Source organism: Marmota marmota, unplaced genomic scaffold (genome assembly GCF_001458135.2).
Source record: "Marmota marmota marmota unplaced genomic scaffold, marMar, whole genome shotgun sequence".
NCBI classification, from domain to species: Eukaryota; Metazoa; Chordata; class Mammalia; order Rodentia; family Sciuridae; genus Marmota; species Marmota marmota.
In genome coordinates, this window is record NW_026000108.1 from 363124 (window position 1) to 380045 (window position 16922).

Below are 16922 nucleotides of genomic sequence, written 5' to 3' on the forward strand. Positions count from 1 at the left end.
CTATCATTACTATGAGACTCAGAGGTCACTAGTTTGGTAATGATTCTGCATTTTCTGTTTCATTTCAGCTCTGACCATAAGGTGGAGCTCTCTGGTCTGGCCGCTCTCTCCCTGCTGGTGATCTTCTTGTTGGTTCAGAGAGGGTGCTCCCTAGTGTCCAGAGCAGCTTTGGCACTGGGGCTGCTGGGTGTTTTCTGCTACAGGGCAGCCATTGGGAATGTGCTGTTTCCATGGCAACCAGGCGACAAAGGCTTTTCAAAGTAAGTGCACTGGACACATGAGAACTTGATTTTAGAAGTATCTTTGTATTTTATGGTAATTTATGTCCTAAAAAATGCCATGCCAATCTTACAGCACTAGGGCTTGGTTTTTGTGAATGGTGATTTCATCGATAGCTACTAGAGCTTACCAAACCTTAATGAACTACTCTGTTAATTCTTTTAGGAGAGAAAGAAAACTTGGAAATAAGGTCATTGAGATATGACTGTAGAGATGAGAAGGTGACAGTGAGTGCTGCTCCCCAGCAGGTGGGAGAGGAAGCAGAGAGCCTCGTAATTTACAGTGTGCTCCCAGAGGGCCAGGAGCTCGTGCCATGCCTATCAGGAGCACTCAGTCAGCACTGTTTCTACCTGCTGGTGGCCACTCTTCTGCTTGGGGGTATGGTGGTACAGGCTCTGCCTACTCCTGAGAGGTGGCAACCATAGCTACCCCTTTGACAGGCTGTCTTTCTCCTTAAGCAGCTCTTGAGGTAAGGCAGAGGGCAGGAGGGATGGAGACGCAGGCATGCTCCCTGAGGCATCCCTTACAGCTGCGAGAGTCAGGACAAGGCAGCTGTCTGATGAGAGTGGTGACCCTCACAGTTCTATGGAAGCTCTCAGGCAGGACACTGTGGACCAGCAGTCTGTAAAACTGTCATATGACCCCAACAAGTGTGTTTCACTTTTCATATTTATATAAAAGACTGAAATAAAATATTGGTAATTATATTTAGAACCTGAGGTCATAGGTGGATTGTAATCTTCCTTTTTACGTATTATTAAAACTTATGTGTGTCTAGAATTCACAAGTATTGCTTCTCTAATTAAGCAAAAGGTCCAGCTCTGAGCAGGGGTCGTGGCGGGGCTATGCAGGTGGTTGTGGGATTCGGAGGCATTCCAGAAGCACGTGCTGACAGAAATGGTGTTGAGGCAGTGCCTGCTGGCGGGGGGCAGCAGCATGGTAGGGCTTCCTGCCCCAGAGGCTGGGGAGGTCAGTGCCAGAGAAATCCATGGAGACACCTCAAAAGCTGTTGGCTTCCCAGTCTGAGACCTGGCAGACTTCCAGGCTGAACACTGTCACACAGTGCAGTATGTGAATGAGTTCCTCGTTTCTTCCCAGGTTTATGTGCCTGATGTCAGCATCTCTCACTTCAAGACTTCAACCACCTTGCCTTGTCTTGCCTGCTATCTGCAGCATGTCCTTTGCTGGTGTCCAGAACATAGCCTTTCTTTTCTTTATTTTTTAGTTGTAAACAGACACAATACCTTTATTTTATTATTTATTTTTACGTGGTGCTGAGGATTGAACCCAGTACCTCACACATGCCAGGCAAGCGCTCTACCACTGAGCCACAACCCCAGCCTGCCAGTGTGCTTCCTATAAAATGCGTCCATCCCTCTGCTCATCTGTCCTGCTTCTGAATACTTCCTGGTTCCAGATCCACCTGGTTCTGGATCTGCTGTGGTTCTAGATTTATCCAGTATTTTAAGATCCCTTGCTTTTGGTACCTCACTCTCTTCTCCACTCAGAAGCCAGGCTTGGCTGGAGTGTGAGGTCAAGCAGGGTATTCCTGGGGGTGCCAGAAGCACTGATTATCAGAGTGAGGCAGGTCCATGGGAGATGTCCAGTGACACCTCCCTCCTGTTCACCACCAGCAGCTCTGTCATCTTGTCCTCAGGCAGGCCCTCTTCTAGACCCTCTTTCTCTTTGAAACGTCTTCAGTGGTTCTGACCTCAGAACCCACCTGGACTGTTCTCACTTTCGTCTTGGCCGGGGCATGGCAGGACACCTAAACTCAGCTGTCCAACCAGGGCCATGTAACAGGCACATGGCACACAGTGCCCACACTGTTTGGATTAAACCAATCAAATTAAAAAATGAATATTTTTTAAGGCATAAACATTTCTAAGAAAACCTAATATAGGAACTCATTTTTCAAAACTGATATTATGTTGGTATTCACTTAAAATTTACTTAGTTAGCATTATTTTAAATGATCAGCTTTTTTAGTTTATATAAAATATATATGTTTTAGGAATATATGTGGCATGGTGGCACGTGCCTATACTCCCAGAAATTCAGGAGGCTGAGGCACAAGAGTCACGAGTCTAAGACCAGCCTGGGCAACTTAATGAGACCCCAACTCAAAATAAAAAAGGGCTAGGGTAGAGCTCAGTGGTAAAGCATCCCTAGATTCCATCCCCAGTTCCTCAAAAAAAAGTAATATATGTTTCATAAGATGAAGTTCTCAAGTATGGTATCATAAATTATGTCCTTTATAGATTTAAATGAAGCTCTCAAGTACTTTGTTCATCATAGCACTTAGTATGTATCAAGTGTTTACTATCTGCCAAACACTTTATATGCTCTCTGTTGCTAATTGCTAGGACAGGCATGTGAGTTGTTGATGCTGCTCTGTTCTTTCCACAAATGGCAGAGCTGAGTGTCGAAGTCAAAAATAGAGCTAGTAAGCAGCAGAGACAGGACTGAGTGGCTTGGACCATGGTCCATTTTCCACATGTGTACATATAATTGTGCAGATCCTTGTTTAGATTTGCCTTACAGTGACACGCTCAGTCGCACACTGAACATTTGTGAACTTGTAGACATTCCTGACAGCTGGGCTAGCACAGAGGATTTCCGTTAACGATGCAAAGCAGGTAGGTGGCTTTTCTGGTATGCTGCAGGGGTGTGGCTGTGGTCTTGCAACCAGGTGATCCTGGGACCACATGAGCAAGACTTCACCAACTCCATAAGGAAGGCACACATCAGGCTGCCCCTTGCAGGAAGATGGTGGAGGTGACACTCCTTCCACAAGGGTGTCACAGCCCCCTTAGCTGGCTGGGCACATTCAGGCACTCCCCAGTTATATATGTTTTTCATGAGAAAATATGTATTTGAATTTTTCTAGCTGGTATGAATGAATTAACTTGTTTTGCTCTTTTTTTAGGGGTATTATTGAAGCTCGTTTTGTTTATGTCTTTGTCCTTGGCATTCTGTTCACGGGCACCAAAGACTTGCTTAAATCCCAAGTCATTGCTGCAGACTTCAAAATCAAGACTGTAGGTTTGTGGGAGATATATAGTGGATTAGTTCTTCTGGCAGCATTGCTCTTGAGACCACATAATCTTCCGGTATTAGCCTTTAGTCTCTTGATTCAGACTGTAATGACTAAATTCATCTGGAAGCCTCTGAGACACGATGCAGCTGAGATTACTGTAATGCATTATTGGTTCGGTCAAGCATTCTTCTATTTTCAGGTAGGTTGTTGTTATCTGGGTAGAAGACTATTAACTTTCAACGTCATTTAATCTTTTAGTTTTCTTTGAGAAAATTTTACAAGTTGTAGAGTGATATTTGTTCAGTGGAAGAATTGTCAGTATGCATGATGAATTATGCTTCAATTTCATGTGAAATTTTAAGAGTAGAGTACAGCTCCAAGGTGTGGATGAATGGGTGTAAGACAAGATTGCTGCTTTGCAGGGTCAGGGGGTCACCTAGTACCGACAGTCTAGGAGGCGGGTCTGCCCTTCACTGGCTTCAACAGTTAGTCACTGTGCTTCCTCATCCCTTTACCCTTGGTATTGGAGCTGTCCACCCTGGGGCCTGAAGGATGGTCAGGGCATCTCTCCAGTGTTCAAAGACCCATCAGCAGCAGGCCAAGCCCACTTTGGGTATGCAGGTGTAGGACAACTCCTGGACAGGGGGCAAGCCTAGGAGGGATCCAGTTCCACCAGCCTCCTGGGATCCCCAGAGCAGGTGCCACCTCTCCTCTGATCCCCTCCCAACTCAGCTCCCTGACTGATCAGCTACGGGACATCTCTCTGTCTCCTCCATCAGCCTTCCTATGCCAAACAGACCCAAAGGCTCCCAGAGGCTTGTCTGGCTGTGTGTCCCAACAGGTCAGTCTCTTCCCCAGCCTCCTCTGCTCTTGGTTTCCTAAGCTCCCAGCATTACCTGTGGAGCAGTCCACAACTAAATGGCTTGTCTCTGTTTGACCTCAAAGCCCAAGGGTGGTAGGTGAAATTAGAGAACTCTCTTAAGTCCTTGTGTAGCATGACCAGGTGGAGACCATCATGCTGTAGAGTTCCCTGGCCTCCCAACTATCGCAGCCCCTGGTCACTCACTCCATATGCCAGCTAAGCTTCCCCACTGTAGACTGTGCTCCTGTGGAAGGCAGGGGCCCCTGGATGCCAGCATAGGGGTCCTTAATAGAATGCAGAGAGCCACAGGCACAGATGCTAATATCCAGGACTTCCCACCTGGTAACCTCTGGCAAGCACCTGCTTCACCTTAGTTTCCTTATCTATAAGCTGGGAACAGTACATAGTGCCCTTATCCCAGGTTGTAGTGCGGCCAGGAGCTCAGCCGTGCCTGGCCCTGGTACTGAACATTTTTGATGCTGGTCGAAGAGACAGCTTCTGGAGCACACTTTGCTCCAGGTTTGGCCCAGCTTCCACAGTGTGGCAGGAGGCAGCATGGGCAGCAAGCCGTGCCCTCTGAGCTCTGCAGGCCACACCACTAGTGTTTCTGCACCAGGTACCCCCCTGTGCTGGACTCCAGGCCTCACACTGACAGCCAGAGGAGTCCCTAGCTACCCTCCTGCTGTCTTCTTGTCCTTCTGTTCTCTGCCCCTCACTTCCCTCCCTGACCTTCAGGTTGAGCTTCTTTCCCTTCACTGTCAGGTTTCCTGGGAGAAGAGTCAGAAGCTTTGCTTCTCCTGCATCCTTCTCTGAGCCCTTCGTTTCCTCCACAGCATGAGGATGGGAACATGGGTGTCCACTTGTGCCGGGTCCTGGTCTCTGTCTCAGTTTCCTCCCTGTGCACCGCATCAGCATGGTTGAGGGTTATGAATTCATACAAGTAGAGCTTCAGCACGTGCAGCCTAGCTGCTGAACCACGAGGTCAGCCCTCTCTGCAGACTGATGCTGTTTTGGGGCTGCCATCAGTCTCCCAGAGCCAGACCTGCTCCTGTCCAACCAGGCCTTCTGCCCCTCATCCTCCCTCGTGCTTCTTTCCCATGGAAGCCCCTCCCCACTGCCCCCACCAGGAGTTAGGGAACAGCTCACTGTGAGCAGAATGAGTTTCAGAGGAAGATGTACAGTGGCGTCTGCAACAGGTATGACCTCACACAGGTGAGCAGGGAGTGAGCAGTGCATACCTCTGCCACAGGTGTTCCTGGAACCACACCTGCCAAAGGATGAGGGAGTGGGTTTGGGACACCCAGTTAGGGCTCAGGTAGGCAGTTCCAAGAGGGGCCCTGGCTGCGCCTTGTGGACGCAAGTGTGCCACAGACCATATGCTTCCTCAGCGTCTGAAGAGGGTCCTCATGACACAGAGATAGAGGGTCATCACTGCCAGCAGACTGACAGTAAAGTAGCAGAATCTTGGCAGATCCACTTTTTGATCCAAAATCCCATAGCAGGATGAGCTATGTGTTATTGTCCCCCATGTCCCATATCTTATGGCCCACCAGAGCTGGGCTACAACCAGCCAGAATGTGGGCAGCAGTCAGAAAAGCCACCCTCAGTAGCAGAATGTTCCCTCCCAGAGCAGTTGGCCCACCCTGCCACATGATTCAGCAGTATCCATCAGGACCCACTGTATAGACAGCACTTGACCTCCAGCCCAGTGTCCCCTCAGACACGCTGGGCAGCTGTGCCTCACAGGGCCACATGTATCACCTTGGAAGGCCCTTGTAGGACATGCACACGTGTATCAAGGTCAGCCTCTGGGTCTGCCAGAGGTGTGGGTATGCTTCAATAGCCAGCAGACTGGCCTATGCCAGTGGCACAAGACCTAGTACTCCACTCCTTCCTCCTGGGCCTATATCATGTGGCAGGCAGATGGACAGGTCACCCACAGCCAGCCTAGTAACCTGAAGAAATGGCAGGCAGTTGGCGCTCACCAGAGCCTCTGGCTCTTCTGACTGTGTGTCCGCATTGGTGTGCTCATCTGAGCCATATGTGTGTGTGTTTCACGTTAACATAGTGGTGGTTGGTGTCTGTATTGCTAAACCAGTGTCAACCCTGTTCTCCTGTGTTCCAGGGAAACTCCAACAACATTGCCACCATTGACATCTCAGCAGGCTTCGTGGGCTTAGATACCTATATGGAAATTCCAGCCACATTCCTGACAGTGTTTGGGACATATGTGGGGCCTGTGCTGTGGGCCAGCCACTTGGCACACTTCCTGAGCTCAGAAGCAAGCAGGTGAGGTGCTTTCTCCGTCTTCTAGCATAAATCTAATGGCAGGTTGCCTGTTCTTAAAAGTGAAACTTATTCTGGATAAGGGCATCAAAACCCCAAGGGTTAGACCATTTTTTTCACAGATTTTCTTTTCCTTAAATAAGCACAGTTTGTAGCTCAGAGGCCTGGGTGGGTCTGAGGCTCTGTGGGCCAAGTTCAGGTCTCCCAGTTCAAACCACACAGTGGAAATTTCTCTTGCTTGTTGGTATTGGGAGGGAAGCTAGTTCTTCCCCTTGGGGGCAAGAAGACAAAAGATGCTGGTTCTTGGCTTCCAAAAGCCCTGCCACAAGGGAAAGGCCCCAGAAGGGGTTGCCGCCCATACAAGAGGCTGAAGCCAAGCAGGGAGAGTTCAGAGACAATCGCACACCAGCAAGGCCCTCCTGGGGGATTTGCACACATGTGCCTCCCACCTGCACAGCATGCCCTCACCCTTCCTTGCCTGTTCTCTCGGCTGCAGCCCTACCTCCTTAGGATTTGCTGTTTCCTCCTTACCTGTGGATTTGTGCTCAGTTCCTCCCTGACAGGAGGCTCCATGGATCTGGCCTTCGCCAGCTTGTTCACCAGGCAGCCTCAGTGCTGGGTAGCCCGCCTGATGGAGTCAGCCACAGCAGAGTGTGGGCAGCTTGTTTCTGAGTCCCCCAGGGTAGCCAGAGAGCCGCCCATAAAGCCGTTAGACTCGTCTGTGCCTGGTTTCCCCATCCGTAGAACAGAGGTTGCTTGGGGCAGGAGAGGGAGTGTGGCATCACTGGGAAGTGCCCCCGTCCCTGGTCTGCAGACGCACAACTTGCTCCATCTGCAACCCTGGTCCCAGGTGCTTGTCCACTCACTAAGCCATATAGCCAGCAGCACTGCACTTGCCTCCCACACACTCTGGTGGACACACCAGGTCAGCCAAAGCCTCACAGGCATACCACTTTGACCAGTGCCCCAACCCTAGGAGCTGTGACACTCATGTGCCCTGCCAGTCTTTCTGGTGGGGCTTCCACATCAGCCATGACTGGAAGAGCAGCTCTGGCTGCGGCTGCTGTACTGTTGACTGTGGGCTGACCCTCAGGAGATTCTCAGGCTCCACTGACCACCCAGTGACCCTACAAACTCCACATCCCTACCTCTGCCAGCAGTGTCTGTGGGTCTGCTCTGCCCTCTGGCTTTGCTGTGTGGCCACCTTTGTGGGTTTGCATTCGTTCCACCCCAGGTTCTCGTCCTTCCTCAACCCCAGAACCACTCTGAGATCCCCAGGTTATGCATGGCTCAGACTGCCCCGAGGCTCCAGCCCAAGCATCTAGCCTCCTCTCAGCATCTCCATGGAGGTACCCTGCAGGCCTGGAGTTGTGTTCATACTCAGCCTGTTTCCATCAGGGCAAAGGTGGGCATTAGTGTCATCCACTAGAGAGCCATGAGATGGCCTCAGCCCTGGAGAGAGCTTCCCACCCCAAGCTCTAGGTGCACATCAGGGTGCAGGTGAGAGCCAAGTGCCTTCCAGCCAGCTGACCCACAGCCCTCTGAGGGTGAGAACTTCATCTCCAGCCAGACCCTAGCTTTCTGCAGATAAGGGACACCTAAAACAGTCAGCTGCACTCAGGGCAGTGTGTGGACAGACCCCACAGTGAGGCTCACCCAACCCACAATCAGGGCCAAAACTGAGCTCTGGGGCAGAGCTCCTGCTCACAAATCTGGAAGTTGCCTCTCTGCAGCTGTCTAGGATGCTGTGTGGGTGGGTTGGAGACAGGCTGCAAGTGGACACTGGACTTAGAGAAACAGAAGCCCCTTCCTTGGCAGTAAACACCAAGAGGGCCAGGAGTTGTGGGGTCTGTCCACCTCTGTCTGCAGGGACTGGCACATGGCTGAGCACACTTTGGGTGGAACCCAATTGCACAGGTGCAAAGGATGCGGCTCATCCTCCGTCTGCCTGGCAGGCCTTCTGTAAAGAGCAGCAGTCTTGGCGCCTTGGAGCTGATGACCAGCATGCACAGCAGGCACATCTGTGTTTTGGAGAAGAGACAGCATCTTCCAAAAAGAGTTTTAATCGATTTGATGGCTTCTCTAATTAAGGAGTTATCTTGCACTTTAGAACTGGTTTCTTCCTTCATGTTCAAAAGCTTAAAACATCAAGCTGAATCCGCCTCCCTTTTGTCCCAGTGATGTAAGAAAGCTGTGAGCAGATCTAAATGGTGCACAGAGCAATACTTCCAATAGGTCAAAGCTGCTTCCACGTGCTCCCTGCAGCACAGGTGTCCCGTGCCAGGTGATAAGAGAGTAGTAAGAAATGTGTTACCATTCAGGGGCTGAGGTGTGGCTTCTGAAGGGATGGTGTTTTGGACTGTCAGCTGGAGGACGAGGCAGAGTAGGGCTGTGTGGCAGCTCACCTTACATGAGCCCTTGGGTAGGAAGGAAGCTGTGGGTCCTGTACACTCCCCTGGGGGCGAGCCAGAGCCCACATACCATGAAGCTTGTACAGAGTGTGCACCTTTTAGAGGTGTTGGTGCCGTTGCCTAGGATGTGACGAGGCAGCCCCTGTTGGGTCCAGCAGGGCACCCCAGTGCCACAGTTGGGGGGGAGCAATGAGGGGACATAAACTGACCATAATGTGAAGGCTACGACCACTGGGTTGTGTTAGTGGCTCTGAAGGGGGTCAGAGTTGCGGCCCACCCAAACAACAGGTCCAGTTTCCTTGGGGGCAGGTCCTGAGTGGCAAGGAAGGTCTGCAAGCAGTCAAGCTTGGCCTCTCCAAGAACTGGAGACACAACCCTCACGTGCCTTCTTCCCTCTCAGAGCTTATTGTTAGTGATGCACCCTGCCCTCAGTGGGTACATCTTCTCTGGTACACCTGCAGGAAATCAGCACAGGTTCTGGAAATGGGTGAGCACAGGGAGGTGCTCAGTGCTCTCCAGTACAGGAGAAGAGTCTTCTTCATGTCTGGTCCCGAGTTGGGGGCAGGAGCTAACCCACTTCTCTTGTTGACAGTGGTCCTGCACTGAGCCGTGCTTGCTTCTGCTACGCGCTAATCTGTTCCGTGCCAGTCGCCACGTATCTCATCCTGGTGACGTCCCTGCGCTACCACTTATTCATATGGAGTGTGTTTTCTCCAAAGCTCCTCTATGAGGGTATGCATCTGCTCATCACAGCGGCCCTCTGTGCGCTCTTCACAGCTGCAGATCAGAACAGCCGTGCAGGGCCAATACAGAGGTGGACACTGGAAATGGGTGGCTCTTAAAGTCTGCTGTCTGCCCTGTGGGTTTGAGTACTGAACAATCTATTAGATTCAAGTTCCATCTAAAAAAAAAGATGTAAACTTATGAAGTTGGTAACCAGCTTCAGCTGTACTTGAAATTAGATTAAGGAGTAAGTACTTTAATAAAAGGTGACTTTAAAATACTTCAGTGTGTATTGTGGTTTCCCTATTGCCAATCACTCCAGAAACTTGTGCACTTTTAAGTTCCTCTGATGTTATACATGTTATGATGTGTGTTTAAACTGATGAACAAAGATCCTGGAGTGTCCTCAGAGTGCCTGGGGCCCCTGGGCAGGGGGTTACCTGCTCCAGGAGCCACATTATGGCACCCAGGCCCCTGAACACTCCAAAGCCATGGACACCCAGGGGCACTGGCTTATGTGGGAGGAGCCCATCACTGCTGATAGCATTTAAATGAACACTCTTCACAGAAATTGCTCCTTTAAAAATAATCTATTTTTGTTAATATAAGGATTTTTTTCTGGGGTTTTTGTACATATACCCACAAGGGAGTTTCATTATAAGTTACATCTTTGCCTAATTAGAGAAAAGTAGAGCTGCTTGTTAAATATCTGAAGCATTCTAAAAGAAATTAAATATAACATTTTCAAGAAAAATAATTATATTTTCCAAAAAAAAATTTTTTTAAATTAGCAAGTATTTCAGTCAGCTTTTTTGCTGCAGTAACTAAGCACCCAACCAGAACAATAGTAGATGAAGAAAGTTTAAGAGGTCTCAGTCCATAGACAACAGAATCCAGCAGGAGGCAGCTCACATAATCAGTAAGCAGGGATACAAGATACACCAGATACACCACTCACCAGATACAAATATCCACCCCAAAGCCATACGCACGCCCACCTCCTCCAGCCACACCATAGCTGCCTTCAGTCACCAATCAATCCCACCAGAGTAGTAATTCACTCTTTGGGTTAACTCTCCAAATCCAATCACTTCATAAACCTTGCTGTTTTCTCTCACATGAGATAATGGGAGATACCTCACATCCAAACAATAACAGTAAGAATGACATTTTAAATTTTTAAAAATCTGTCTTATATCTGATTCAGTTGAAGATACACCTCTTGTGAGGTGTTTACAGAGTAAGAAGCAAGAGAACTGCACAGACCTAGGGATAGAGAGGAATGAGAGCCCCAATGTCCTCCTCACACAGACCTGTGGATGGACAGCAGGGGAGCTCAGTGTCTTCCTCAACAGACCTGTGGATGGACAGCAGTGGGAGTCAGTGTCCTCCTCACACAGACCTGTGGATGGACAGCAGTGGAGTCAGTATTTTCCTCACAAGACCTGTGGATGGACAGGAGTATAGTCTCTTCAATTTTTTCCTTTCCTTTTATTTGAACTACTTTCAAATACACATTATTCTTAAAGAGGGATATTTAATTGCAGAGTGGAGCCTGCTACAGTGTGCAGGATCTTTCATGCCCTGTGCATTGCAGCCAATTGATTGTTCCTTGACCCTGAGTTGGTGCCTGCCCAGGTGGTTTAGGGCCAGGTACCTTTCTGTTTAAGGAATGGCCTGTGCATATGCTGCACATGCTTGGATCGTCTTCAGTCAATGCCTAAGCACTTCTCAGCTCCCCACCCAACTCATCAGTTAAGTCCTGAGGGTTTGCATCTCCACGTTTTTCCAGACTTTAGTTCGTGATGAAATCTCAGTGGTGGTGATCGTCAGCACGCTTGACCATCAAGATTCCAACATCCAGAGACCGCTCTTTCTATGAAATTAGTCTGTGTGTTTAATGGGTCCAGTCCCCCTTGACACCCACAGGGTGCTGGTGCTGGGCACTGGCCAGTGGTCCTTGCACAGCATTCATGACCTCCCCTCCTGGACCTGCAGATCCAGTGAGATATCCCTGCTGCCGCTCAGGGGTGTTCTTGGGCACCCGTCGTGGGAGCCCAGGACATGTGGGGCCGGCCTTCCTCTGTGCCAGGCCAGCAGCTTCCGCACTGCTGCCTTGGCCTCCAAAGCTCTACTGATTCAGAAGAAGAAGGCAGCCTGAGAAGAGCTAGGCAAGAGGACTAAGGCAAGGGAGCTTCGTCACCCAGGAGCGGCAGTCAGTGACATTCAGTGACTAGATTCACAGCTCTGGGTGGGAGGTCGTGAGGGTATGTGGGGGGACACTCTCAAACTCTACCGCCTCATCTGGACCTTGGTGAGAGCCACAACTTCTCCCTAAAACCCTCTCCTCACTGGTCATCCACTCCACACCAGGAAAAGCCTGCCTTGGTTCCGGACCTGATCACCATGGTCTAAGTGACTGTGCATCTGCTGGACATAAAGCCTAAGGCTTAAGACTTTTGAACTTAGCATGCAGAGGAAATGTCTGTCATTAACCTGTCATGATTAAATGTGTTTTGCAGTGCTTAGAATTAATCTAGAATTGTTTGCTGTGAATTGATTAGTAATCTATTGCAGTGCCTAGCATTAAGGATTGTGGTTTTCTTGATCAAGAACCTGTAGAGTGAAATTGTATGGAGTAATTTGAGTGAATAAAGCATTAAAAGGGGCAGAAGCGTGTGGACATTCTTTATTTCTCCCCTCGACTGCATACATGGCAATTTTGCCCCCTCATGACAACTTTCCCGTCATTTTTTTTTTAGATATAGCTATCTTTTTTTTTCTTACATACATGACTATAGTGGAGTGCATTATGATCATAATTATCCATTCACAGCACAATTTTTCGTAACTCTGTAATATGTTCATGCCAAATTATGCCATTATACATACGCTCTCTCATTATCATTATTATTGCATTACAATTCTTAATACAGCTTTATAGCACAGTTTATCATATCTCTGTTTGTATATAAGATGAAGATTACCCTAGATAGGGAAGCGGGGTGGGAGAGAAATAGAGGGAGAGGGGGAATAGCATGGATGTTGGAAGGAGACCCTCATTACACAAAGTACATGTATGAAGATGTGAATTTGGTGTCAACTTTCCAGGCATTTGCTGACAGAACCTACAGTCGGGCTGCCCTTGCTTCCTGAGGCCTTCATGAAGGATGCAGTTTCACTTGCAGTTGTGGCAATTCCTTGGCCTTTCTCCACTAGCAACTGCGTCCTGTGAGTTGGAACAGTTTCGCCCCTCCCCTTCCTCTCTCTGCCTCTTATTTATTTTCCTTGACGTGTTGTACTGCACAGAACCCCCAGTGTGGTGTTGAGCAGCAGTACTGGGAAGAAGTCCCTGCCCTGCTCCCAGGGGTGGGACGCTGTTCTGTGTCCACGTCAAGTGTGACTCAGCTTGTGCCAGAGTTGCCTGTGCCAGAATAAGGAAGCTCCCTTCTCCTTTGCTGAGTTTCTATTTGTTCTTACCATGAGTTAATCTTGGATTCTATGAACTGATTTTCTTTTCTTTTTTTAGCTGCAGAGGGACACAATATCTTTATTTTATTTATTTATTTTTATGTGGTGCTGAGGATCAAACCCAGAGCGTTACACATGCTAGGCCAGTGCTCTACCACCGATCCCCAACCCCAGCCCCTTGTCAGCTGCTTTTCTGCATGTATTATGTTAGTCATATATTTCTTCTTTATTCTGTTAAATTGTTAAACCAAGAATTCTTGATACCAATGGATTTCTAATCTAATAGGGTTTATTTGGATTCTAACAGCTCCTAGCCAGGAAAAGGAACAGGTTCCTGTAATTACCAGCAGCAGGACTACGTTCACCAGACCAGAGCTAAGATAATTTTTTAGATGATGAACATCTGGAGAAGGCAGGCACAGTTGTTTGCCTGGACCCTCTGTAGGCTGCAGACAAGCAAGGCAGACTACATGCACTAGAGAAAGCTCCAAGGCAGGGGGCAGTTGGTCAAGGCTGCTCTCGGTGCTTCTGGGCTGGTTGGGGATCTAGCAGGATGGAGAGGTGTGGAGAGCCATCAGGGGCTTCGGGGAAGGTTTGCACACACATTCTGGATGTGAAGCAGCCTTGCTTTCACCCCTGGCTTGATTAACCTCCTCCATCTCTCCTTCCTTCCGGTTTTTTTGTTTTTAACTATGAGTGAAATTCTGAGTCTGTTTAGCAAGGCTCAGGAGGCAAGGTCAATGCGTCTGCATGTTCTATTAAGTGCCTGCATGTTAAATGGTGCTCAACCAGTGAACCGCAATCCCCAGCCATTTTTTAAAATTTTTGTATTTTATTTAGAGACAGGGTCTTGCTAAGTTGCTGAGGCTGATTTGAACTTGTGATGCTCCTGCCTCAGCCTCCCAAGCCTCTGAGATTATAGGTGTGCACCACCATGCCCAGCTGCCCTCTAGTCTTAATTAAATTCAAAACATGCCAGAATTTTTAATTTATCAATATGGTAGATCACTTTATTTTTAAAAAAATTATCATGGCCTTAAATTGCTGGGATAAACCCCATGTGGTGGTGATATGTGGTTTACATGTCGATGGACTTGATTCACTATTGTTTAGTGAAGACTTCTGCATGTTCATGAGGGCTATTGGCAGGCTGCATTCTTTCCTAGTATTATAGCTTAGATCTTAAATGACCCCCAAAAGCCATGTGGTAAAGGCTTGGCTGCCAACCTGGGGTCTGTTGGGAGGAAGGCAGATCTTGCCCTTGAAGGGGACACTGGGACATCCACCCTTGTGCTCATGCGTGCACTAGTTTCTCTCTCTCTCTCTCTCTCTCTCTCTCTCTCTCTCTCTCTCTCTCTCTCTCTCTCTCCTGACAGGAGGTAAGCCACTTCCTTTGTCTTGTGCTCACCAAGATGTGCTGGGCCACCATGGGCTCCAAAACAACACAGTAAAGCATAAACTAAAAGCTGGGAAACTGAGCCAAATTAACCTTTACTCTTTGATGTTAATTTTCTCAAGTATTTTGTCATAGCAACAGAAACCTGACTGACACATTTGCAATGTCTTCTATTATTACAAGGTTCGACGTGAGGGTTATTCTGGCCTCATAAAGTAAGTGGGAAAACATCCCCTCCCCCTCTATTTTCTCAAAGGGTTTTCAATAAAATTCTTCCTTAAATACTTTGTAGAATTTACTTGTGAAACTATCTGAACCTGAAGTTTTCTTTGTGGAGATATTTTTGGTATTTGGTAACTGCTGTTGTTATGCTCGAATTCGGGACCCCCAAAGACCACCAGAGACCCAAGATCGATGTAAGCAGCAAAGAGGTATTTATTGCGAGCTAGCTCAGTCCTCCGCGCCCACACACAGCAACTGGTGACGCTGAGAGGCCCCAGCCCAGGGTTTGCAGCAGTTTTATACATTCTTTGGAGAGGGCAGGGACTTCACATACATCATAGCAAATCATCACACACCGCAGGAAAATCAAATAACAACTCTAAAACATGATTAGCACATTCACTGGCGGGAACAAGTTAGGTAGGGGTGATTGGTCAGTACAAAAGGGGTATTTGTTTGAACTGATTGGTTTAAGCCAAGAGGGGAGGACGTGCTGAACTACATGGTTTCCCAACATGTTATCAGCCACCATAAACTACTGGGAGGGTCATCTGGCATCCCAGGTATTTCCCTGTCTCATGCTGATTGGTGGCTGCTAGGGGGCTGCTATGGGTCCCCACCTAGCCTGACTGAGTCAGGGACACCTGGCGCAGCAGATCTCTCCTGTTATTTCTAGCTAAACAACTTAGCAGGGTGGGAATGTGCCTAGGAGTGCTCTGTGGGTCTTTCCAAGGACAAAGGTGATGTCCCTTCCTTGGACAGGCTTTGCTCTGAGATAGAGGCTGGTTTTTCACTGTATTAAGATTTTCTACTTGATCTTGTGTCAATTTTGGTAAATTGGTTTTTTGGGGTTTTGTTGGGGGTTTTTTTGGTTACCAAGGATTGAACTCAGGAGCACTTGATCACTGAGCCACATCCCCAGCCCAGTTGCTTAGTGCTTCTCCATTGCTGAGACTGGCTTTGAACTCGGGATCCTCCTGCCTCAGCCTTCCTAGCCACTGGCATTACAGGCATGCACCACTGTACCTGGTGGTGTAAATTGTATTTGTGTGTGTGTGTGTGTGTGTGTGAATTGTATTTTTAACATTTTATCCAAATTGACATGTTTTTTTCATAATATCTCCATATCTTTTTTTTTTTTTTTGAGAGAGAGAGAGTGAGAGAGTGAATTTTAATATTTCTCTTTTTTTAGTTGTTTTTTTTTTTTTCAGCGGACACAACATCTTTGTTTGTATGCAGTGCTGAGGATCCAACCCGGGCCGCATGCATGCCAGGCAAGCGCACTACCACTTGAGCCACATCCCCAGCCCCAATCTCCATATCTTTTTGATGCTGCCTGTAGGATTTGTTTGGGTCTCTTGTTCATTCTAATTCTGGTATTTTCTCTGTCTGTTCCCCTACTCATCTTCATTGATTTTTCTGGGGGCTAATCTTTTCAAAGAATCAACTTTTCTCTTATCTATCTTATTCACTATTTTATTTATTTTTACTATTAACCTTATTCCTATTTTCTCCTTACTTTGATTTGTTTTTTCTGCCTTCTTAAACTTAGTCCCCCTTTCCAATAAGATCATTTAAAACTGCCCACTTCCCCATCTATGGGGTGGGAGGACACCTGTATCTCCTCTTACTGCACTCTCACGACACAGCACATATCTTCACCACTCCTTGAGATTTTCACACATTCAGTGATTCTCCAGTGGACACCAACTGAATACTTCATAGCCCCATTCAATTCTGACACTGCCCTGGAAGTCAAAAAAATACCTATGAAAGCACCTTTGAAAGAGCTTTCAGAATGGGAAGAAGGTACTCAGGACTCAGCTGCCAGCAGGAGCCAGGTCACCTCTGCTTGGATCACAGGCTTTAGAGCAACCAGGAAAAGCAGACAGGTAAGGCCCGAAAGGTCACGGGCTGCTGTTTCTGGTCATTTCCATTCTGTCTGTACTTTCTTTATTTTCGGTTGGTGGGCTGCACAGCCCTGTCCTTCTCGGCCTTCAGTAGCCCATGTAAGCTCCCACCCAGAAGGTTGCCCTCCTCAGAATGACGGCTCAGAGTCTCCCAAGACCCCACATAAGGTCTGTTTTAATTCCACAGTACCTGAATTCAGAGCCGTGTTGCCTCCCTGGGACAATCCAGTCCCACAGTGGAGGGCTCCCTCCCATAGGACTGCACCCACTCAGATACCAGGCAGCCCCACTGTGACTGTGCTTCCCCCTGGCTCTGGATCCA

General features: G+C 48.2%; 1 protein-coding gene across 8 annotated transcripts in view; it reads left to right on the forward strand.

Moving 5' to 3' along the window:
• Positions 1–12230, forward strand: part of Pigg (phosphatidylinositol glycan anchor biosynthesis class G) — a 49965-nt gene extending 37735 nt beyond the window's left edge. For 4 of the 8 annotated variants that reach the window (XM_048783975.1, XM_015481825.2, XM_048783976.1 and 1 more), the window contains 4 exons: positions 69–260; positions 3209–3518; positions 6307–6470; positions 9471–9881. In XM_048783975.1, the coding sequence (XP_048639932.1) occupies positions 69–260; positions 3209–3518; positions 6307–6470; positions 9471–9720 (916 nt within the window). In that variant the 3' untranslated portion in view covers positions 9721–9881. Of the gene's footprint in view, positions 1–68; positions 261–3208; positions 3519–6306; positions 6471–9470; positions 9882–11974 lie in introns of those variants that run through there. The other 4 variants (XM_015481827.2, XR_007340922.1, XR_007340921.1 and 1 more) reach the window with 4 other exon arrangements.
• The last annotated feature ends 4692 nt before the right edge of the window (positions 12231–16922 follow it).